This window comes from Engraulis encrasicolus, chromosome 21, assembly GCF_034702125.1.
Source record: "Engraulis encrasicolus isolate BLACKSEA-1 chromosome 21, IST_EnEncr_1.0, whole genome shotgun sequence".
Taxonomy (NCBI): Eukaryota; Metazoa; Chordata; class Actinopteri; order Clupeiformes; family Engraulidae; genus Engraulis; species Engraulis encrasicolus.
This window is the reverse complement of record NC_085877.1, coordinates 21,447,821-21,472,450: the sequence shown is the minus strand read 5'-3', so window position 1 is coordinate 21,472,450 and position 24,630 is coordinate 21,447,821. Positions and strand designations below refer to the sequence as shown.

The window sequence follows — 24,630 nt, the reverse complement described above, 5'->3', positions numbered from 1 at the left end:
CAAATTATTTCATTTATTTTGTTGGTTATATAGGGAATTAAACAAAACAGAAATGTGAAAAATAAAAAACAAATGATAAAAATAAAAACAAAAAATAGAAATGTAGGCTATTTACAGTACATCATGTAGCCTAGCCTATATGCATATATACAACAAAAATAACAGAGAAAATGTATAGCCTACATGTATGAAACAATGAACCCTGAGTATTCCTGTCCTGAAGGTGCAACAACACATTTAAAACCTTCTCTGGTCTATGCAAAGTGCTCACTCTTGTGTCCATCCGACGTACCGGTAGTACCACACTTCACAAACAACAAATATCCCTCCTCGTCTCTCTCCAAACCCCCTTCCTCCTCCTCACGCTCCACCATCTCCTGTGGAGCAATAGAGCTCCGCACGCCCACGCCGGGCCCTGGCAAATAAATATTGCCCAACGTGTTGGTGCCCCCCTCCTCCTCCTCCTCCTCCCCCTCCAGTTCAGGGTGCACTCCGGATGCGCCCCCCTGACTGCTGGCTGCGGCTGCTGCCGCCTCCAGGCCCATGTTGATGTAGTGGGCCTCCTTGTTGGCCTCCAGGTGGGGGAGCTCAGACAGAAGGCCTTTAAGCCTGAGGCCGAGCTCCGCAAAGCCGGGCCTCCGCACGGGGTCACTCTCCCAGCAACTCAGCATCACCTCGTACCTGAGAAGGGAAGAGAGAGAGAGAGAGAGAGAGAGAGAGAGAGAGAGAGAGAGAGAGTTTAGTGTGTGTTTATGACATTGTGTGTGTGTGTGTGTGTGTGTGTGTGTGTGTGTGTGTGTGTGTGTGTGTGTGTGAGAGAGAGAGGGAGAGAGAGAGAGAGAGAGAGAGAGAGAGAGAGAGAGAGATACTTTTGACTTTTAAAATCCCTTTATTGAACCAACCATGGCCCACACATTAGGGCTGCTCGATATTGGAAAAAATCAATATCACGATATTTTCTGCAAATATTGATATCACAATATTGTAAGCGATATATACGAAATTCCCAACCCCCGCCACTATTATCGTAGTGGAGTAGCATGCATAATGGCTTTCTAGTTTCTAGTGCTTTCTAGTAGCATAATGTCTAGTAAGTCTGCATGAATGTAGACTTGAGGAGAGCGAGAGACTCGAGAGACGTCTATTTTTCTCGACATAGAGCTAGTTCTGATGTACCACCCCTGCGTTTTGCTTAATCCCTTGGCTGCCATACTGCACCGTAGCGTTGCAAATCACAAATTACAAAATATCACGATATATTAATTTTGATACTGATATCACGATATATGATGAATATTGATATCGCGATATAAATACGATATATTGCACAGCCCTACCACACATCCACCAAAACCACCCCACCTCCCACCCCACCCTACCCTACCCCATTAAAAACACCCCTTACCAAAGAAACCTTAACCCACCACCCTCATTAGCTGTCCACACCCCTTTATCCACACACCACTTCTTATCGAATAGTTCAGGGGAAGAGAGAGAGAGAGAGAGAGAGAGAGAGAGAGAGAGAGAGAGAGAGAGAGAGAGAGAGAGAGAGAGAGAGAGAGAGAGAGAGAGAGAGAGAGAATCCATTATTTGTCAATGTTGACTCAGTCTGATGAATTGACATGACATAATGGCATTGTCAATATGCAGTTGGTTGGAAATGTAATGCCACTATTTGTTACCAGTCTTCCTTTTGAACACAAATCCACTCTGTTTGCTATTTTGACAGCCACCATATGCAGCTATAGGTACTGACATCTGACAGCTATTACAACTTCAACTCATCTGGGAAGGCTGTCCACAACGCTGAGGAGTGTGTTTATAGGAATTTTGAACCATTCTTCCAAAAGCGCATAGGTGAGGTCACAAACTGATGTTGGTCAAGAAGGCCTGTCTCTCAGTCTCCGCTCTAATTCAACCCAAATCATGTGTTCTATTGGTTTCAAGTTCGGACTCTGTGCAGGCCAGTCAAGTTCACCATACTCACACTCTATATTTTTGTTTTAGAAAAAAAGTATTTGAAATTATAAAAATCCTGAGAGAACCCAAGACTGTATGAACATAGAGCTGTGGGAATATAAAGAAAGCACTTCTGTGAGTCCATCGCGGAGAACACTTCTGAAGAAGATGATGTTGTGAGAGAATAGCAAGAGAAGAAGAAGAACTCTAATTGGAAGACATGGTGGTGATTAGCATGCACATCACATCTGAAGTTCGCAGCCGGGAAGGAAGGAGTCTCTCTCTCTCTCTCTCTCTCTCTCTCTCTCTCTCTCTCTCTCTCTCTCTCTCTCTCTCGCTCTCTCGCTCTCTCTCTCTTGCTCTGTCTGTCTGCCTGTCTGTCTATTTATCTGTCTGTCTGTCTGTCTGTCTGTCTCTCTCTCTCTCTCACACACACACACACACACACACACACACACACACACACACACACACACACACACACACACACACACATCCAAAAAACCACAACTTCTCCTTCCTTCAGTCCCAAGACCTTACATCCTCCCAACACCCAAGGGATTATTTCCGCATATTATCCAGACCGAAATTCATATCAAGAAGTGGTATAGCGCGTGTGTGTGTGTGGATCATGTGTGCTGCCTTTTTCTCCCAAAATTCTCAAATCGACACATGGATCCAAAAGTCTCTCCAGTCAGACGTCCATGCTGCAATTGATATCAATACACGTCAAGTGGCGTAACGTGTGTATATCATGCGCACTGCATTTTTGACTGCATCATTCTAAAAATCAACACACAGATTCAAAAGTCCTGCACCAAAATGTGGCATGTACTGTATGCCCCCGCCCACCCCACACACCAACATTCTCAAATTGACACACAGATTCAAAAATCCCCCTTCTCAGAAATCCATGCCGAAATTCATATCAAGAAGCAGTACAGCTTGTGTGTATCATGCATGCTGCTACCCCCCACCCCCAAACATTCTCAAATCAGACTTAGAAGTCTGAGTCCCCCTACTCAGAGGCATCTTCTGATGAATAAGCCCCTCTGTTTTGGGTCTGAGTCAGGAGAAATCCTGTGCCCTGCACATACCGAGAGCGCTCACACTGATTCAATTAGGTGTAAGCCACAGGAGGAGAGGTAGGTTTGACTCTCAGAGAGAGAGAGAGAGGGAGAGAGAGAGAGAGAGAGAGAGAGAGAGAGAGAGAGAGACAGACAGACAGACAGACAGACAGACAGAGAGACAGACAAACGGGCAGACAGACCGGGAAATGATTAAGATGATGGGCAGAGAGGATGGAGAGAGGGAGAGAGAGAGAGGGAGAGAGAGAGAGAATGTGAGAATGATGGGCAGAGAGAAGGGATATACAGTAAAAGGGTGTGAGTAAAGGACAAGGAGAGAGGGAGGACGATGGGCAGGAAGTAATAGAGAGAGGGGGGGGGTAGTGTGAGGAGGGAGTAATAGGGAGAAGAAAAAGAGAGCTAGACAGAGAGAGAGACAGAGAGAGAGACAGACACATTCCTTGCCAGCGAATACTAGATGAGCACAGAGAGGTTTCTACCGTCCGTTATCATGCAAACCACAAACACCACCAAAAAAAACGAGCGTTGACAATGGGGAAGATATTTTCTTCCACTCAAGACACGGTAATTTGTTAAAGGGGTAATTTGATTTGCAGTTGGACAGATGCCCACTGTTTTAAGTACAGACTAGTGGATTCATATAAGGGAGTACTTGTTGCACTACTTACCTTGAAACAGAATGATAATGTTTTGAATGATAACGATAAGTGTATCTCTGATGCTGTACAACTACACAATACATTACTTTACATTAGATTGCACTTAGCTGACGCTTTCATTTATTTAAAGCGACTTACAGTTTTTTCAGGGTATTGGTTACAGGCCCTGGAGCATTGTGGGGTTAGGTGCCTTGCTCAAGGGCACTTCAGCCATGGATGGAGATGTAGGGAGAGGTCAGGGGGGGATTCGATCCTGCAACCCCTAGATTGAAAGACCAACTCTCTAACCACTAGGCTACGGCTGCCCCTACACCAGAGCCTAAACATGACTAGTACAGTACAGTGAGTATGATGAGAGGTAGAATGATTGGACAAGTAAAAACAGAATACAAAGCATGATTGAAAATACTCTAATATGGAAAATAAGTATGTGTCAACTATTTAGCACGAAGAAGAAAAGACAAGACAGCATTTCTTACAGTCCAGTACTGCAAGAAAATCTCTATCAGATCTATAAGAGGGTATGTCCGTCCGTCTGAAACACATTCTTTAAATCGGCCAAAACACGGTCTTCGTCGCCTTCGCGTTACATTGACTTGTATTTATTAATTTACATCAATAAGCAACAAGTGGACGCATGTTTGTCCGCCTGTCGGACTTGTTTTAAAGTGGGTGTTGTCAAAGACTGTTGTTACTGAGGCAGTGGAACAGCAGAGTACCCTTGTTAACTAGTCGAACCTGCCTAGCGGCCAAAAACATTTTTGCCTGACGAGTTTGTCTAGCCCCAGTCTTTGAATAATTACCACAACAGACACCAAAACTATCCTATCAATCACAGAGCAAGTCATCGCCCCCCCCCCCTCCCGGTTATATCTGAACCATGAGATTCCATACTAATATTTATGTTTTAGTGTGTCTCGTCAGACTAGCAACAGGGGTGAGGGGAAAAGGTCCCTTTTGCGATAGTTCTGCTGCGTGTTAACTGAATGGAAATCATTCAAGAGTAATAATTAAGGAGTATCAATAGACAGATATTTTTATTGTAGCAGGGAAAGGGGGACTGGGTTATCACAAAGCACAAGACGAAGCCTGCAAAGAGAATGGCTTGTTATTTTTATTTGTTTCTGATTGAGAGCCCATGCCATCTACTTTGTGCAATAGGCCCAGAGTTTGATGCTATGCCACCATTTATTAGGAGTGTAAATCACAGCCTCCATGACGATATGATTCAATATCGATTACTTAAAGCAGCAATTCGATAATTTTTAATACTTAAAAATGCCCCACTCCATGCCATACGATATGATTCGATTCTATTCTATAGGGAATTGGGCAGGGGCCAGCGATTCGATTATTTTCGATACATAAGAATGCCCCACGATACGAAACGATTCGATACAATTCGATTGTTGGCTGTAGGATCGATGCATCAATACATATTGGTTATTATCTACACCCATACCATTTATAGAGCATTGCTCATCACCTCCACTACTGCATGTGGTGACTGCAGTGTTGCCAGATTGGGCAGTTTCCATCCCAATTAAACCATTAAGCCATAAAAAAGGCACTTGGGCGGGTGTTTCTGCCAATTTATGGCCATAGGAATCAATAGAAATTAGTTGAAATTGGGCAGGATTTAGTGCTTCTAGGTGGGTTTGAGCAGTTTTGGGGCTGGAAATCACCTGTCTCACCTGGCAACCATCATGTCACACCCACACCATCGTGCAGCGGGTGAAAAAGAAATAAAAACACACACACACACTCACAGCTTGCTATCGCACTCTGCAGGCGGGCTGAGTCGTCGGCCGGCTTCCAGGTAGGCCAGGAGCTCGTGGTTGTGGACCCCAGGGTACGGTGTCCTCCCCCTGGACATGATCTCCCACATCGTCACCCCAAAGGACCACTGGAGTAGCAAAGAGTGACAAAAACACCTGTCTTTTATTATATATTAGATCAGTGATTCCCAACCTATGGGCCGGGGCCCACTGGTGGGCCCTGAAGGTATTCCAGGTGGGCCTTGAAATAATTTTCCCAAAATAATAATCATATTTTGGTGTGTGTTGTTGTTGATTAATTTGAGTTTTATTCTTAATTGGGTCAGAGGTGGGCCCCAAACATTTTTGACAATTTCGAGTGGGCCCCAAGTTGAAAAAGGTTGGGAACCCCTGTATTAGATGAACAGAAAACATACATACAGGTCGGCCGTGGGCTAGTGGTTAAAGCGATGGACTTTTAGATAGAAAAATAAAACTAAAATAGAAAATAAAACTAAAAACCTAAAAAAACTGCTTCAGAGACACAGGTGAAATGGGCATGACAAAGTGCATTTGAGGAGGGGTGTGAAGAGTGGGAACATTCCAAGAAATGAATTTAAATTTGGCGTTTTATCTCTTTTTTATCTAGGGGACATTGTGATGAAGTGGTCCGCACACTGGGCATTAGCTCCAAAAATATAAACTTTATATTGGGATCTTCTTTTTGGAGTTAATGCCCAGTGTGCGGACCACTTCATCACACTCTCTAACACTTTTGTTTGGCACCTGGATAACTGCTTTGTGGATGTGCACACCCCAACTTCCAAACTCTATCTAGGGGACATTGACATTTGGGGGAAAAAACGCTGCCTCTCAATTAATTGTAAGTCAATCGATAACGATAAGGTCAATCACCTAACAATGAATGAATCGATGATATCCATCCATGCTTGACACGTCTGCTGCTATAGAGCATGTGACTCACCACATCTGTCTTGGTGGTGAACATGTTCTATGGGGGGACTCTACTCACCACATCGGTCTTGGTGGTGAACATGTTCTATGGGGGGGAGTCTACTCACCACATCTGTCTTGGTGGTGAACATGTTCTATGGGGGGACTCTACTCACCACATCTGTCTTGGTGGTGAACATGTTCTATGGGGGGACTCTACTCACCACATCGGTCTTGGTGGTGAACATGGACTCGGCCAGGCTCTCCATAGCCATCCACTTCATGGGCAGGCGGATGGCCACCTTCTGGCGGTAGTAGTTACCGCTGTACACGCTCTTGGACAGCCCGAAGTCCGCCACGCGCACATGCAGGTCATCCCCCAGCCTGCCATCATAATGCAGAAGTTAGTTACAGTGTGTTTGACTACCGCAGTGTACTTATATTCACTTAAGCATCCTTAATAAGTACATAATATAGTCTCTACATGTATCTACTGTGGTTCTCAACCTTTTATGAACAAACGCCCCCTTGGCCCCATCACAACCCTCAGCCTGACAACGCCCCCCTTAGTATTAAAATGTAAAAAATTACTAATAGCCACTAAGCACCGCCCCCTCTCAACTGTATCCTTCTCATCGCCCCCCTATAGCTCCCCAACGCCCCATGGGGGCCTGTACCGCCTCCATTGAGAAACACTATTCTAACAAGTAGACAACACAGCCAGATTGTTCAGTCTTCAAGAGAAGGTACATGCCACAGTCTCATATTTCATTTGGAGAAGTGCAAATAGCCTAATTTCTCAAAAACAGGGGCTTATATGGGATATTAAATTCAGAAAAATGTGCTTACATACTCAACCGCAAAGCGGGGATATTTAATATCCCCACGATATGCAGGACATTCATGTGCATGCAAATGTAGTCCTTGGCAGATAGGGAGGCAGTAGATACCCTTGTGATTTAACATTCTTTCTTTCTAAACTCTCTGTCTAGCATTTGTCTAGCTCTTTGCCAACACCCTCAAAGCTTCGCACCAGCAGTCGGTGTGGTCAAAAGGTTGACATTTCAACTTAGGATGCCAGCTGAGCAGGGTTGCCCAAACATTTCACTGGAACCTTTGAATTCATTAAAATGGGGCCCACCTAAACATTTTTCCAGGAGGACGAAAATTCCTTAGCCCACCACACCCCCTCTACCAATGCATAGACATGGTACTATGTGTGTGTGTGTGCGCGCAGTTACAGTACAGTTGTGCTTTGTCTCCCCCTGCTGGACTCACATGCAGTTGCGGGCTGCCAGGTCTCTGTGCAGGAAGCCCTTGGAGCTGAGGTACTCCATGCCAGCTGCAATGTCCACCATGAAGTGCAGGAGACTCTGGCAGGGTACAAACTGAAACAAAAGGACAGCAGTCAAAAATAACAGCCGTCAGAAATATAAGGAAAATCTTAGTCTTCCATCTCTCATATCTTTCTTCTTCCATTATCTTTCTTTGACTTAATACATAAACATCACCACTCATCATAATAGAATCATTGTTTTAATTCTAAGTGTAGCTGCACTTGCACTGCTGTAGTTGTATTTGTAGGTGCTGCTGTGTGTGCGTGTGTGAGAGAGAGAGAGAGAGAGAGAGAGAGAGAGAGAGAGAGAGAGAGAGAGTGAGTGTGTGTGTGCATGCGTGCGTCCGTGCGTATGTGTGTGTGTGTGCGTGCGTGCGTATGTGTGTGTGTGTGTGTGTGTGCGTGCGTGCGTGCGTACCATAGGAATGTCCCCATAGCGAGTAGCGATTAGGAAACGCCTCAGGTCTCCGTGCTTCAGGAAGGGCAGGATCACCAGGGGCACAGGGATGGAGGACTCCCCATCCTGCTCTAGACTGACACCTACAGGACAAGCACAGGAACTGCATTTAACTACTACTGTACTACAGATCCATAACAATTAAAGCTGCAAGCAGCCTTGGCGAGCCCTCGCACGTGTAGCACTGCAGATAGTGAAATGGCTGCATCCAGTGGCGTGCACAGACATTGTGAGGGGCAGGTGCTCGAGGTGGGGAGGGGAACATGTGGAACTTCCAGCTGCCTTACTAGGATATAGAAGAGGCTAGTATTATATCTGGCAAAGGGGCCGGTGCTTTGACACCAGCACGTCCCTATCTGTGCAAGCCTATGGCTGGATCTATAATCTTAGATAGATCTTAGTCTTCACCATCTGCAAATATCATTTTAATATCTAAATTGTCTAACAATTGCCCATGACTAATCAGTTCTATTTTGAAGGCATTCGATTAAAAGTTACAGTAAATGTAAGCTATGTTTGTAGTATGTATAGTAGGTCTATTGCATGCTTGTATGCACTGTATGCATGTACGCACGGTAAGTAAGTAATGTAAGTAAGCACGAAACATTGTAATGTGCCTGGAAGGGAATTCAATCTGCTGGGAGACAGGAATTCAGCTCCTGGCCGCAGGTGAGCTATCGCATCTGGTATGCCACATTTTTTGAGTTTTTGAATGCCATCTGCAGACAATATTCGTGCCCTTAAGAAAAGAGCACATCTGCATACTGACTGCTTTGCTGTGAAGCTGCAGTTGCCATGTATTCTGCCCCAAATCTACAAATCAGTAACTCTGACAGAGCGTTCTGTAATTATGACTTGGACATTGCCATTCTGGTAACAGTGAATTTATATCACAGGTCATGTTTTAACATATTAAATCCAGTAGCCACACTTTCTTCTTGTTTCATGGTATTTCCCATTTCCCATTCAATAACTTAGCCAGCAAATATTGGAAAGTTTCAGATGTACAGGAGAAACTGTTTCTGTGTCATTCTAAGGACTGTAGAAACTATCTTACCTAGCAAGTTGACAACATTTTCATGGTCAAAATCTCTCATAATCTCTGCCTCCTTCAGAAAAGTCTCCAGGTCCTCCTGAGAGTGGATACCAGCTAAAAACAAGCAAACAAATAAACAAAGAACCAATGACAATTATTATGACAATTTAAGTTTCACAATCCTTTGTTCTGATACGGTAAGGGTTTATCTGCCAGGTTCGGAAAGTGTCAGAAAATGTCCTGTCTCAATTTGTTCTGCCAATTTCATTTAGGTTCTGGTTGCATGTATGCAGATATTTTTAAAAGGATATTTCTAGACCAGTGTTTATATCCATATACGTGTAACCTCTTAGCATACACGACCCATGAGCTAAATGGGCTAATTGAGCTTCAGCAAAGTGAAACTGAAAGTGAAACCTCTGTTAGGGTAAGAGCAAAGACAGAAACAATCCATGTTTTAAAAAAACAGGGTGTCCCAATAATATGTATGCACACTTTATATCTATGTAAAGTATGTTTTTTAAATTAAAATTGTAATTGTAACATGTAATTTTCAAAGTGTAATAGAATATACAGACATCAAATTTATTGTTTTGTCAGTGCCGATTCTCAAACTAACGTCTAAGTCCATGCTATGAGTCCTGCAACAGTCACTGAAAGTGAGTGCAACCACTGGAAATGAATGCACAAAAACTTTGAAGGAGTTGTGTGTGATTCGCGTTGTCAGCCGTGCCTGGACCAGAATTGATGTCAGTTCTAGAACAGGTGGTGATAAAGTAATAACATGTTGTCTGTAAATTCTATTACACTTTGGAAATTACATGAATAAAAAACGTCTTTAAAAAATGACTTTACAATGTTTTACAGTAAAGTGTGTATACGTGTGTGTGTGTGTGTGTGTGTGTGTGTGTGTGTGTGTGTGTGTGTGTGTGTGTGTGTGTGTGTGTGTGTGTGTGTGTGTGTGTGTGTGTGTGTGTGTGTGTGTGTGTGTGTGTGTGTGTGTGTGTGTGTGTGTGTGTGTGTGTGCGCGTGTGTGCGTAAGTGCGTGCCTAAGTGTGTGCGCGTGCAGGCGTGCCTAATTTCCACACTCACCTCTCATGGTTTTTACAGCCACCTTCATCTGTATGCCCTCCTTTTGAGTGAAGACCGCCTCGTACACTGACCCAAACTCCCCTATGGGGTAGACACAGCAGACATACGTAGTACAAATTAGGGCAAAGGGCACAAATAAAGTAGAAGTTGGACTTCAATCAGGGTTGTAGTACTTGAGTCCAGACTCAAGTCTGTTTTCTATGGACTTGGACTTCTTTTAGACTTAGCAGTGGTTGGACTCAGACTTGCCTTGGACTCTTGGACACTGGTCTTGCCCAATATGGCTTTGGGACTCGCCTGAGTCTGTCTACATTTTGTTTAGAGTGATTACTAAGGGAGGGGGAGGGGTGGGCACACAGTGAGCAACTTGTGGATTCCCGGCTCTACTCTACTCTCTACCCTTTAAAAATTGTAAAGGGGAGCTTGAAATCCAATAACATACTAGTTTATCTTCACATGCGTAAAATATGACAACAGGGGTGAGGAAAAACTCCCTTTTCACTAGACTATCCAGAGAACAATCGGGATGTTTGTTAAGGAAGATTAGGGTTGAGCGGGAAACTGGTAGGAAAGTTTGACAGTCTGGTTGAATAGCTACAAAGGTGACTAGAGGTTAGGATTCACTGAAAGTGAAAGTGAGGGGTCGCTGTGGCGCAGCACGCTAAGCCCACCACATTTGGGCTTACATTGCAAATGGGGACCCCAGTTCGAGTCCGGCTGGGGTCATTTCCCGGCCCTGCCCCATCTCTCTCTCCCAATCATTTCCTGTCTACTCTCACACTGTCCTATAATAATAAAGGCCAAAAAGCCCCAAAAATAATACTTTAAAAAAAAGAAAGTGAAAGCGAAAGCCCAACAGGGAAACTCCGAGTCCCATTGTCATTATATCCCCGAAACGCGGAGGCCAACACTTTCAAGATGGCTGAATTCAAGATGGCTGAATCTTGGTTTGGCCCATAACTTCTGACCAGTTGGATGGATTTGTCCCAGATTTGGTGTTTCAATGTTCTAGGGTAGATTCATGAACTGATTACATTTTGGAGGCCAATAATTTCAAAATAACTTCTGACTGGGTGGATTGATTTGCCCTGTAACACTTTATTTTAAAGGTTCACCCTTTCAGTGGATCTACCACATTAGGTACAGTGTAATAACCAGCGTAATGTATTTAATACCATGTAATAACAGTGTAATACCAGTGTAACAATATGCAATATGCAATGTAATACCACTTACACACAAATACATAATGTAAGTACAAAATTGGTACATGGTCTTACACTGGTATTACATGATATTAAATATTGTTACACTGGTTATTACACTGTACCTAATGTGGTATATCCACTATAATAGTGAACCATTAAAACAGTGTTACCATTTGCCCCATTTTTTGCTTCCTTTTCACAATAGTCGTTTGGTTTTAAGCCTATGCACGTCTTTGATCTATGTATAGATATTGAATATATTTATTTTATATTTTGTATTTATCATATACATTTATGAAAAGGTGGACGGGAGTGGTAGGAATGATGTGAGACTGGAAGCGTCGCGTTTCGGGGATATACCTTAAGCAGTCGAAGGCGACTGCACAGGCAGTCTAGTTGTGACACAGCACTCCACAGCACACAAGTGAACACTGCACACTGCACACAACGAAATTGCATTTATGCCTCACCCGTGCAAGGGTGCAGCCCCCAATGGCGGCCAAAAGGGAGCAGTGCGGCGGGACGGTACCATGCTCAGGGTACCTCAGTCAGGGAGGAGGATGGGGGAGAGCACTGGCTAATTACTCCCCCGCACCATAACATATAACATATAATATATAACACGCAAACCACATTTACAATACTAGAAGTCCTGAATATGTGCATCTTAGTTGAACTGTCATGGCAGCGAACTGAAGGCCTAACTTTGAAAATTGATAATAGTCCTCCACACACCAGGCTCCCGTTTCTTTTCATTCAATGTGACGTGTCTGGCAGCAGATGAAGGGCATGATGAAGAGCATGCTGCCCGAAACAGGGCATGCTGCCCTGTCACGTTAAATGAAAAGAAACGGGAGCCTGGTGTGCAGACTTTATTTTCAATTTTCATGTGACTTTACTGGTCCTACACCCAGAATATTTTTGAGACGGATGTGCATGCTTTTTTTCTTTCCTGAAGTGGACTGTACCTTTGCCAAGCTCCTTGCCCAGTGTCAGTCTCTCCCGATCCACCAGAACCTCCCTCAGACCAGACAGCAGCCTCTCACTCACTCCAGCCAGGGCCTGCAGAGGAGCTGAGACGAAGAGGAGGAGAGGTAAGTTGTAGAGAAGTAGACAGAGGAGGAGGAGGAGGAGGAGGAGGAGGAAGATTAGGAGATCAGACAACACACTCTCACTCCAGCCAGGGCCTGCAGAGGAGCTGAGACGAAGAGGAGGAAGAGGAAGAGGAAGAGGAGGAGGAGGAGATAACACTGCAGAGGGGCTGAGAGGAAGAGGATGAGAGGTAAGTCATACAGAACTAGATAGGAGGAGGAGGAGGAGGCAAAAAAGGAGGAGGAGGAGGAGGAAGAAGAGGAGCAAGGGCCTGCAGAGGAGCTGAGATGAAGAGGATGAGAGGTAAGTCATATAGAACTAGACAGGAGGAGGAGGAAGATGAGGAGGAGGAGGAGGTAGAGGAGGAGGAGGAGGAGGAGGAAGAGGAGGAGGGCCTGCAGAGGGGCTGAGAGGAAGAGGAGGAGAGGTAAGCCATAGAGATGTAGACAGAGGAGGAGGAGGAAGAGGAGGAGGAAGAGGAGGAAGAGAAGGAGATCATACAGCAGCCTCTCACTCACTCCAAGGGCCTGCAGAGGAGCTGAGAGGAAGAGGAGGAGAGGTACGTCATACAGAACTAGACATAGGAGGAGGAGGAGGAGGAGGAGGAGATCAGAGAGCAGTCTTTTAGTCACTCCACCCAGGGCGTGGAGAGGAGCTGACAGGAAAAGGAGAGATCAGCCATGTAAAAATAGACACATTTTAAGGAGGGAGAGAGGGGAGGAGGAGGAGGCGGAGGAGCAGGAGGAGGAAAGGTTGGAGGAGGAGGAGGTGGAGAAGAAGATCATCACCCTCAATCAGTCCACCCAGTTCCACCAGGGGAGCAGAGGAAGAAAGGAGCGATAACAGAGAGGAGAGAGACAGCATATAAGGAAGGGAAGGGTTGCATAATGACTAACTCAGATAGCAAAATAAGTACAACATCGTCATACAAAACATGACAAGGACAGACAGAAAGTGAAAAGTAAGAAGGAAAATAGAAGGACAGACAGATATTGTCAAAAGGGGGAGAATGAAAGAGGGACAGGGAAAGAATGACAAAGGAAAAAAGAGAAAGAGAGAGAATGACAGCTAGAAAGCAACAGAGTGCCAGAGAGAGAGAGATGCTATCAATAGTACAATTAAACAGGAAAATTAGGATAGAGCGGGAAATGGGAGGGAAAGTTCGCCGTGTGGTTGCATAACTACATAGGTCACTTAAGGTTAGGATTCACTGCTCTGAGGCTCTCAAATATTTGACACATCAAAAGAAAACACTTTGTGATTCACATTAGCCACTAAAACATGCCTAATTACTGTCTGTATAAGTGTCTTATAAAATACCTTAAGGGCCTACTGGGTCCTTTTATGATAATATGATTAGCCTACAGGTCTTACTGGTGAAGAGGAAGTATTTTGTGAATACAACCCTAACAAGTCGTTGATTTTGTTCAACATGTGTTATAAATGATTTATATAGGGAGTTACGCATTAGTGACTGACATGTGAACCTCAACATTACTAGGAGGCAACTACTTTTGGTCGATGATAGATCATGTGTGATGTATTCAGTATGCTGGCTACTTTATTAACTACCGGTATACCATTGTAAGATTAATGCCAAACAAACTACAGACTTCAAAGAAATATAATAATGCAATAAAAACAGTTGTTAACTGGGCATCTGGGCCTCCTACCACGAGAGGGTGTTGGGTCCGACTGTGTTCCGTGCCGTCGGAAAGTGACTACAGGGTGGGTTGGCAACAGCGGCTCCTCTGGGAAAGGCCTAGAGTGCAGAATGGGGCACACCAAAGCACCATCAGGGAAATGAAAAATGAAAGCGTAAAAGAAGAAGGAAAAATCTGCACACTGTTGCTGCTCACCGATTTATTGAACACAACTTTTCGACCTCTCGAAATAATAAATATATCATAAATATATTATATTAATAAATCGGTGAGCAGCAACAGTGAGCTGATTTTGCCTTCTTCTTTTACGCACGTTTGTTTGATTCAGCACCTGTTTTACTGGATGTGCGCACATCCACAGCACAAATAGTGAACATTGCACACAACAAAATTGCATTTATGCCTCACCTGTGCAAGGGGGCAGCTACAGTATCTACAATAATCTACAATATCATGACCAGTACTAAAAAAACAAATTTTGTTTCTTGCCATTCAAGACATCTCCCAGATAGATCTGTTATTTAGTGAGATCACCTTCTTTAAAGCCCACATATACTAGTAACTGATAATTTGTTTTTTAAGTTTGTTTTGGGATTGTTTTTACATTCCATGGTTTCGTAACACATGTGGCCTTCTTGTCTTGGGTACTCATCACAATCAGAGATGGTTGGATCAAATTTGTGATTTTGTATTTTCTGAATCCAGGATTGATATTTTTTGGTCAGCAGTACTTGCACAGATTAGTAACAACAGCACTTGAAAATATATCAGTCGTCTTACATGAGTCTCTTGTACTTCTTGCGCAACAGAACGAACACAGCAGGCACTAGGACTACGAGCAGCACCACGCCACCCAACACCCCGACCAGCAGCTGCAGGGATGGAGACCCCCGTTCCATAGACTCCACCTGAAGACTCTGCCTGTTGGTGTTATTGGATGTTGTTGTGGTGGGGTTGATGACGGGAACCTTCCCTATTAGTATCAGACATATACACATGTGCCGAAAACATGAATAAACACAAACAGGCAAACACATGTTACATGTAGGTTACATTGCATCTTGTTATGAAGATAAACAGTCTCTGTGGAGAAGAGTCTTGAAGGTTTAGAGAGACGTCCCTACTCTTGTAGCAAACATTTATGATACGTGTCACAGAAAGGTTGTGTTACAAGCTGTTAGTGTGTGGGGGGATGGGGGGGGATGGGGACAGTGGCGTAACAATCGCACACAGGGTCCCGGGGCAAAACACTGACAGGGCCCACGATACGATATATGCAAAGGTATGATAATATGGCCCCCACTACCAATAGGGGAGGGCCCTGGGCCCAGAGACAAATGCCCTGCTTGCCTCCCCTATAGCTCCTCCCCTGCATGGGGACCCAGGTTCGGACCAGGTCAGGTATGGGTCATGTTCCAACCTTACTCCATCTCTCTCCCACACTAGTTTCCTGTATCTATCTTCACTTTGTTATCTTTGATTATTTTAAGGCTAAAAAGCCCCAAAACACAAACACACACACACACACACACACACACACACACACACACACACACACACACACACACACACACACACACACACACACCGACTGAAATAAATCTGGAACCAAATTTGAATTCATTCAATCACACCACACAACATGGGCATGATACTGCAGACCACCGCTGACACTGGCGTGGCCACCAAAGCATTTCCTGTTGTTTTAAAGGCCACACAACACACATAACAGCCCTGCCCAAAGCCCACGCCGTCCGAGAATGGGGAATGCCAGTGTTTAGTTCCTCTAACAATCTGCTTTCTGAGTAAGGGTGCCGTCATCACTCCTAAATAGTGCTTCCCCATCTGGTTTCTCAACACAGTAGTTTCTTGGTAGCCCGGCAAGCCCAAGCATGTATAACATGAAAAGGATAGTCTGGTACTGTTGACCCGTTTCGATGTTGACTCAAACACACACACACACACACACACATAAACAGACAGTAAAGACCCTAAAGAGAGAATACCTGCCGTCCTGAGGCGTGTATGTTCGTAAAAATAGAGATCCTGAAAAGTACACTTGTTACGCTATTCCGAGAGGAAATAGGCTGTTCCAGAAGCATACTATGTAGGAGATGTTTGTGGTTAAAAGAAATTAAACGTACCGACTGGACTGAGAACACCATCAGGAATGCCTGTGTCTGTGGCGCCCACTTTATATCTGAAGTTATCGTGACCATCCATTTTCTTATTTCGGAAAAAATACCTGGCAAGTTTCTTTACAAATGTGCGGTACATTGCCTGGCTCCAACAATGTGCCCGCAGCCCAATTACATCACATCTGTGTACAAACAGTAAAGGGGTCTATACCGGCAAAGTTGGAACCAATAGTTGACGTTCATAGACATGCTTCAAACTGTTACACAGTTTGACAGTAAACTTAGTTACTCTACTCTACTCTACTCTACTCTAATGAGACCAATGCACAGCCTTCCATAACAACTTGCTACTCAGAATCAAACAGAAAAAAACACACAGACAGAGTATTGTGATTTATTGACGGACATGTTTTCCTTCCTTCTGGATTATCTTCGATGGTGCGGTGCTAGGCCAATTTACCAGGCAAAAATATTTCACGCCCCAAAGAGAGTTTGTCTAGTTCGTTAAGCTAATTTCTTGGTAGATTTCAGAGTATAGTCGGTCAAAAACCAAAGCAGTCTGAGACAGCACAGGAGGAGGATCAGTTACCACACCCCAACCAGCCACAAACCTCTAGGCTCTGGTGTGTGACAAGAAACCAAGAATTCCAACCGCATGACCAGACAGACAGACAAATCCAAAGGCTTTCCACTACAGGTGTGATGACAGAGATCCTGAATAGGCCATTAACACCCTACACAGTATAAAAATGCAGTTAATTCATATAGAATATTTATATCCATATATCTCAGAATACTGTTGAATTAACACTACATTCTCTATTGTACAAGACAATGATGTGACCAACCATATTAGATGGTATCATAATGGAATGTGGTGTTTGTATTCTCTTCAAAAGAATGTTCTACCTTGAATAATAAAGTTCTCAAAATGACATAATTTGTACCACAAGTTACTGAATGTGTGATATCTATGTTGCCCGTAGACTCCGTACAATTCAGAAACTCCCTTTAGTCTGCTTTGGTCCTGACCAGATCCCAAAGTAAAGCGGGTGTAGTAGTCTAACCTGGTTCTCACGCAATGGTTGTTACCAACCATCTGGAACATTGTCAATCGCTTAGCTGTGGAAAGGCCTGGGTGTGTTCAAAACAGCTAGAACTTGATTGGAGAATTCACATGTCTTTTATGAATCACGTACTACTTCAACCACTGACTTGTATATACTCCCCCCGCGATTCTGATTGGACAGGCTGTGAAATATCTGATTCCGTACGGGCTCATCTAAGATTTCCAGACCTTCGTGCAAGCTCACTAAGTTTAAAGAAGATGCACGAAGCACGAAGGGTCTGCGTGAGAGCCAGGCTAGAATTAAAGCGGGTGTAACCAACATTCAATCAATCTTGCACAATAACATGCTGATTTTATCAAGTACCAATCGGCTTTCCTGCTTTGGTCCTGGCCAGGTTCCGAATTTCGGTGGGTGTAGTCTACACTCAATAAACCTTGTACAATAAAGTGCTGATTTGATCAAGCACTAATCTGACTTCCCCATATGGAACAACCAATTTTCTATTTATTTATTTATTTTTGGCAGATTTGAGGTCAGTCTGACCAGCTCTGACTAGGGCTGGGCAATATGACGATATATATCGTTATCGTGATATAAAAGTGTATATCGTGACCTTTCTCCTATATCGTTTATATCGTGATAGTAATTTTATCAGTTGTATACAATTGAATATCATTTAATTACATTTCATGTTGTCACAATACACACTATGGTCATGTAACTGTAAAAATAAGAATAAAAAGATCCATTTTAAAGAAAGGTTATTTTGCGACATGAAAAAATAAAGAGCAAATAAAGAGAATAACTGAAAACGTATGTAATTGTGCTATATCGTGATATATATCGTTATCGTGATATAAAGTAATCCATATCGCAATAGGTTTTTTTCCATATCGCCCAGCCCTAGCTCTGACTACAAATACAAGTCCCATTATTAAGTGATCTCCTCTCCGTGCATTTATCTCTACACCAAACCAATTTCTTCCCCACTCTCTACAGCTCTTTTATTTCAATAACAACGCAGTCTATCTACCTCATTAAGTACAGTGGAATCATTGACAGTATATATAATTCTATTTACTGTCAATGAGTGGAATACATGGTGTAACGACATAATATCATGTGCTCATGTTGTACTTACAGGATGAATTTACTTATACTTTTACTTTTGACACCTCTGGAATCGGACCTCTTAACCTGACTCTCTCACACATACAGTATTCACATTTGTGGATGGTGGTGGCAGTGTGGGAGTTGGATCCCAGGTCATTACTGGCCGTCACCCCCAGATAAAAAGGAAAAAAGTCTGATTCAACCAGGATTTTCCGCTCCCACTTATTGAAATGAAATAATAAAACTAGAAGCACTCAGAGAGCGCAGACCTCCGCCAAGGAAGCTGCTTGATAGAACATTTGACTATGTGACACCTGTCTTTCTGCCTTCTTTTTGTGTAGTCCCCGCAATTAAATTTTTGGTCACTAGGGGCGTCTAGACATATAGGCCAGCAATGATGAAGAATCTTTTAAAAAGTCCTGGTTCCTGTTTGTGATCCGGATCACCACCAGAATGTAATCACTTGTTCCTTGGGTCATTACTAACAACTCCACAAAGTTTCGTCCAAATCCGTTGATTAGTTTTTGAGTTTTGCTGCTGACAAACAGACAGACAAACAGACAGACAAACCAACGCGACCGAAAACATTAACTCCTTGCCGGAGGTAATAATATATTGGCAGCAGAAAATCCTGGTTGAAGCAGACTCTTTTCCTGTTTATCTGGTCATTTGTTTGTCCTGCTCCCAGGTCAGATGGTTGGCTGTGCAGGCTTTAACCTACTTTTTGGCCCTCACCCACAGCTGGTAGTCCAGATGGGGCTGCAGACCTGTGACATTGGCAAGGCCGAAAATAGCAAAAGTGGGAACACTAACTAGACTCCAAAAAATGTATATCCCATCAAGGGCTGCACAATTAATCGAAAATAATTGAAAATTGTGATTTAATCGTGATATCGAAATCGTGATTTCGATCTGGATTTAATCGTGGCAAAAGTGACCTGCCTTTGCGCGTCCTTGAAGCCAGAACATATTGACATTTTGGCCAGAAATCTGTCCACCTCAGTTTCATGCTATTGCCTCTTACATGATTATTACAATTCAGTTGTATTTTGCACGCCCCGTATATCATTCATTCTTGGTTATATTTCAATTTGTTATAATTTGAAAGGAAATTCTGCAAAAAAAAAACAATAATTGTGATTAATAATCGGGATTCCAATTTTGACCCAAATAATTGTGATTATGATTTTTTTTTCCATAATCGTGCAGCCCTAATCCCATCCTGTCTTTACTCTTTACCTTTTACTATTTTCTCCTATTTTCAAAACAGTTCTTCCTGATTTGCATCCAGCTCTTGTATGTGTTTCCTTTTACCTGATTTCCCCCTGCATTACGTTATTTAGAATTACGCACTGAGCGTACCGCCCTTACTTGTTGTACCTCACACTCTCTACAGTACTCACATTTGTGGATGGTGGTGGTGGTGTAGGAGCTGGAGCCCAGGTCATTGCTGGCCTTCACCCCTAGCCGGTAGTCCAAGTGGGGCTGCAGACCCGTGACGTTGGCTGCGGTGCCCGTGAGGTGATGACTTTGGGGCAGAACACGGGTGATGTTACCACACAGGGCCCAAGGGGTGGCGGAACTCGTCGGCTCGCTAGCTTTCTGCCGGCATTCCACTGCGTATGTCACTTCCTGGCGTCCACCGAGGTCATTGGGGGGGTCCCAGTGCAGAGAGAGGGTGGAGTCATTGAGGGGCCTGTACGTCAGGTTGACGGGCTCTGATGGGGGTCCTGAAAAAGACAATCAGAGAAATAGGAGATATTGATAATTGCGTCCTGGAAAGCAATCAACAACATAGTACAAGACATTACTTCTTTTCATTTCTTTTTTTGGGGGGCCGCTGTGGCGCAGCGCACTAAGCCCCCTACATTTGGACTTGCATGCCCACCCACGGGGACCCCGGTTCGAGTCTGGCCAGGGTCATTTCCCAATCCTCCCCTGTCTCTCTGTCCCATTCGCTTCCTGTCACCATCTTCCACTGTCCTGTCAAATAAAGGTATAAAAGCCCCTAAAAATATATATATATTGTTTTTGTTTTTTTTTTTGGGGGGGGGTGTTATTTTTCAGATAGATCAGTGGAGGAAAGACAGGAAGCGAGAGAGACGGGGAAGGATCGGGAAATGACCCGGGTCGGGAATCGAACCCGGGTTGCCCCTGCAACAGTCCAGTGCCCAGCCGCTAAAGCCACGACTGGGCCACAAGACATTATTTCTGACTAGTTTGAATTTTCTGTGTTCATGGAGAAATAATACTCTGACGGTGTGTCAGGTTGACATATGGGAGACACATTGTTTATTTGGTTAAGAAATGGCCGCAGGCGCAGTTATAAGTTTGTTGCTAACAAGAGCGGCAATGACCAAGTCGTAATATTTTACTAAAAAGTATGTGCAGTGTTGCAGTAGTGTTGTCATAAAACATCACTTGTGGCTTTACTGGGGCACAATTCCTGGTGCTGAACAAAAAGGTGACTTTTTAAAACAAAAAGGTTTGCACACTCCTTTGGATTTTTTCTTCTTTAAGTTCTTTTTTTCCTTTAATTCATTCACTTGCATAATAGTAGAATTACCCCTGGATTACGAGGCTATGACATGGTTGGTGACATTATTTTTACTTTGTTCACTGCAGAATTGACCTATTTGAGCATTGTGAAGAGCTCCATCAGGAGTGGCTGAGAAGGAGAGGTAACCGGTCACTGGGCCACACACACACACACACACACACACACACACACACACACACACACACACACACACACACACACACACACACACACACACACACACACACACACACACACACACACACACACACACACACACACACCATGTGCATTTAGCATTGGCAGGGGGCGGATTGCACTCTGATTACTCTCTTTATCCATTGGAAAGATACGAGATGGAGACAAACAATCCTGACACACACACACATACACACACACTAACACGTAACTGAGGTGTTTCTACGCAGTCCGTTCCCCCGGGGCCTCGAACTCGCCACCTCCTAGTCAACCCATCGGATCAGGTATGGGAGGTACAGCATGATACCGCTGAGCTAAAGGACCAGTCCAATAGATAGCTCGCCTCGGGAAGGAGGTTTACTAACGTTCCACACCACGCTCTGCTAGTTGGCCTCCGTTACACACACACACACACACACACATACACACACTATCTAAGATTTCAACAGACAATGTTGACAGCCAATCCCTTGCAATAACTCGACCTAGCAAAATGCGACTTACTTGTGCATCCAAGGTCAACAGGGTCCTTGGGCAGCCTTGAGTATCCATGGACACAGGGGCATTGCAGAGCACCCTCAGTCTGGCTCTTACTGTTTGGGGGACACGGGTGACACTCTCCACTGCCATTGGTTGCTTTGAAGGTTCCAACCCTGCAAGCTAGCACAGAATTCGAAGACTTTGTTAGTGGAAAAATAAGGGATGGACAGACCGAGTTCAGAAAGCAAAAAAATGATGTTTTTGTACTGAAATTGAGTGTCTTATCTTCCTGAAAGATATTTATTCTCTGTTTTTGAGCTATGTTAATTATTTAATGATGTATACATAACAGTGGGCACTAGCTGTTTTCACAACCTTCATAGTGGGCAGGCAAAAGAAACGTCAACCTCAGCATTTAACCCGCTTTTGTCTTCTCCATGCATGCAGCTCAGAAAACAATATTGTCATTAACAGAAACAGATAAAGCACAAGTGAGTATTTACATGGGTCTACAAACTGAATTGTGAAAGTAAATATTCCTTCTCTCTATGATCCTAACAGCTGCATTCTCAAATAGATGTGTGGTATAGGATCAGGTGGTTGATTGACTTGGCTGAAACAAATGGGAGGTTTTCTTTCTCCTGTGTGTGTGTGTGTGTGTGTGTGTGTGTGTGTGTGTGTGTGTGTGTGTGTGTGTGTGTGTGTGTGTGTGTGTGTGTGTGTGTGTGTGTGAGAGAGAGAGAGAGAGAGAGAGAGAGAGAGAGAGAGAGAGAGAGAAAGAGAGAGAGAGAGAGAGAGAGAGAGAGAGAGAGAGAGAGAGAGAGAGAGAGCGCCTGCTGATGCGTCTGGCAAAGCAATTAACCAAAACGTACCTTCACAGGAACCTCGTGCGTCTTGGTAACCAGGCAGACACACACACGTGCCCTGCAGAGGTCCCCATGACCCATCTTCTGCGCACTCCCTTCGCGGAGGAGTGACCTCAACAGATCCACCAGCACACCTGCCGATCTGGAGTCCTGATCCAGCGGGAACGGCACCGAACTCGGTCAGATTTCCTTGGAACGCAGGGCACAGTTTAAAATATACCCTCACAGCAGCGATGAACACACAGGGTCCGGAGTAAGAAAATTCCAACTGGAAGGTGTCCGACGATACCCTCGGTATATTAACCCCTTGCGCGCTGTGAAGGTGCGCTTCCACCACTGTCAAATTGAAGTCTCGCGGAAATCCTACAGGTGCCTTGAGGCTGGAAAAGAGTCTAGGTTGTCTGCGAGGCTCCCTCACGCTGATCATTAAAGGGCCGTCTCCCTGTTGTATCTCCTGGGCGAACTTTATATCCAGTAAAATGACGCGACCGTCACCTCTAGAAATCGAAGTAGTCACCAAGCGCCGAGCGTTGCCTTCCACGCACGCCTGATAAACTGGGTGATAGGAGTTGGAACCAAGTCGAAATGTGTTTTCTTTCCACTGAAACAAATGACATTTAATGAAACCATTAGGACACGACAGATAGCCTATAAAAAAAGAAATTAACGAGAACAATTGTCAAGGAGCTTACTGCTTTCTTAGGTATAGATGTCCACTTCAGTTCTGCTTTCTCGATAGAATTAAAAAGTTCCTCTGAAAAGCATCAAATATGGGCCTATCAGTTCCTTCCACACATGTTAAATAAAAATATATTACACGTTTTGTAAATCATTGATTGTGATTTAACATGTTTTTTCCCGCTTTGATTTCTACTGGACAACTTATCCAAACAATTTTCACAATAGGCTACTTTGGATGTCAAAATCTGTGTTTGCTCACCGAACTAACATTTACAGGAGAATTTCTTAACCACTGTTCCCATTTCACCATGGGGTAATACAGCAACTTCTTACATGTATAAATTACTCTCCTTACCTTCGACTGCTGACTGCGCAAAAACCTTGTGAAAGAATATCCAGGTGACGCATGGTACATAGATATTCCACACGACTGACATGCGTAAAATCAATGCCATTCTATCCTAGTGGGAGATGTGACAGAACAGGACAACAACAGCCCACATGCTTCTTCAGCATGCAATGTTTCTCAAGCTGCAAGGAAAAATTCAGTTCCCTCAGTCGACGTCAATGTGTCCTCTTCCTTAAATCCAAGTTCGATTCGACCGATGTCCTATTTACAAGTTAATCTCGTATCATGGTTCACAAGAATTCGTCCCATCCAACAGCTGTGCGCGTGCTTCGCGCCTATAGTGACTTCTCAAACAGTTTCCTCCCACGTTCGGTCCACTGTTTTGATATAATAAGCCCAGTGTTGTTGTTTCATTCCTTCAGGCGCTGTGGGTAGAAGTCAATTAACCTGCGGTAGCCGACAGGCCCACCACTATTCAAGGAGACAAAAATATTTGGTTATGAAGACAATTACATAATGTTTTCTGTCCAGTAGCGTCCTGTGGCAGTATTGGCGACAGTACAAACTGTTGAAAGTTGAAACTGAGTAAGCAGGCCTATGCTATTTTATGTAGGCTACGTTTAAAACTCCACCCGTCTGTTTAGATTCAGTCTGAGTCGTGACGTTTGCGCACGAGCTGTAACCTATATGAGTGAGACTGAAACCAGACCACTCCTCCTAGTGCCTATACCAGGAATGTAAAGGATGGAAAATCTGAACATTGCAGCAGCTCTTGTGGATATGTCATTTAGAAAGTACAGTGAAATGTCATTTTGTAGGACTTGCAAATTTTTGCATGTTAGGCAGGCATACAGAACCATGATTTTGAATCTGTACAATAATAATTAAAAACAA

General features: G+C 43.9%; 1 protein-coding gene across 2 annotated transcripts; it reads right to left on the bottom strand.

The window, feature by feature from the left end:
• Window positions 1-26: 26 nt before the first annotated feature.
• si:ch73-40a2.1 (tyrosine-protein kinase receptor TYRO3) lies at window positions 27-24,630 on the bottom strand. Of its 2 annotated transcripts, XM_063186370.1 has the most exons (15): window positions 23,743-24,626; window positions 23,399-23,460; window positions 22,713-23,307; window positions 21,865-22,020; window positions 20,027-20,353; window positions 15,083-15,275; window positions 14,312-14,400; window positions 12,515-12,619; window positions 10,339-10,419; window positions 9,268-9,360; window positions 8,172-8,293; window positions 7,696-7,805; window positions 6,642-6,801; window positions 5,476-5,612; window positions 27-681 (listed from the first exon to the last, which is right to left on the bottom strand). In XM_063186370.1, exons 1-15 carry the CDS (start codon window positions 23,840-23,842, stop codon window positions 255-257), a joined length of 2,757 nt encoding a protein of 918 aa, XP_063042440.1. In that variant the 5' UTR covers window positions 23,843-24,626; the 3' UTR covers window positions 27-254. The 2 variants fall into 2 exon arrangements, with proteins under 2 accessions (XP_063042440.1, XP_063042441.1); XM_063186371.1 differs by lacking the exon at window positions 21,865-22,020 and having other exon boundaries at window positions 23,743-24,630.

Bases quoted from the DNA above. Each gene is read 5' to 3' on its own strand.
- si:ch73-40a2.1 (XM_063186370.1), bottom strand. From the start codon at position 23,842: ATGGCATTGATTTTACGCATGTCAGTCGTGTGGAATATCTATGTACCA. The intron at 7,806-8,171 runs GTACGCACGCAC...CTTTTGTTTCAG, and splicing joins GCTATGGGGACATTCCTATG to TTTGTACCCTGCCAGAGTCT. The intron at 5,613-6,641 runs GTGAGTAGAGTC...TTGCTACTCCAG, and splicing joins TCACCACCAAGACCGATGTG to TGGTCCTTTGGGGTGACGAT.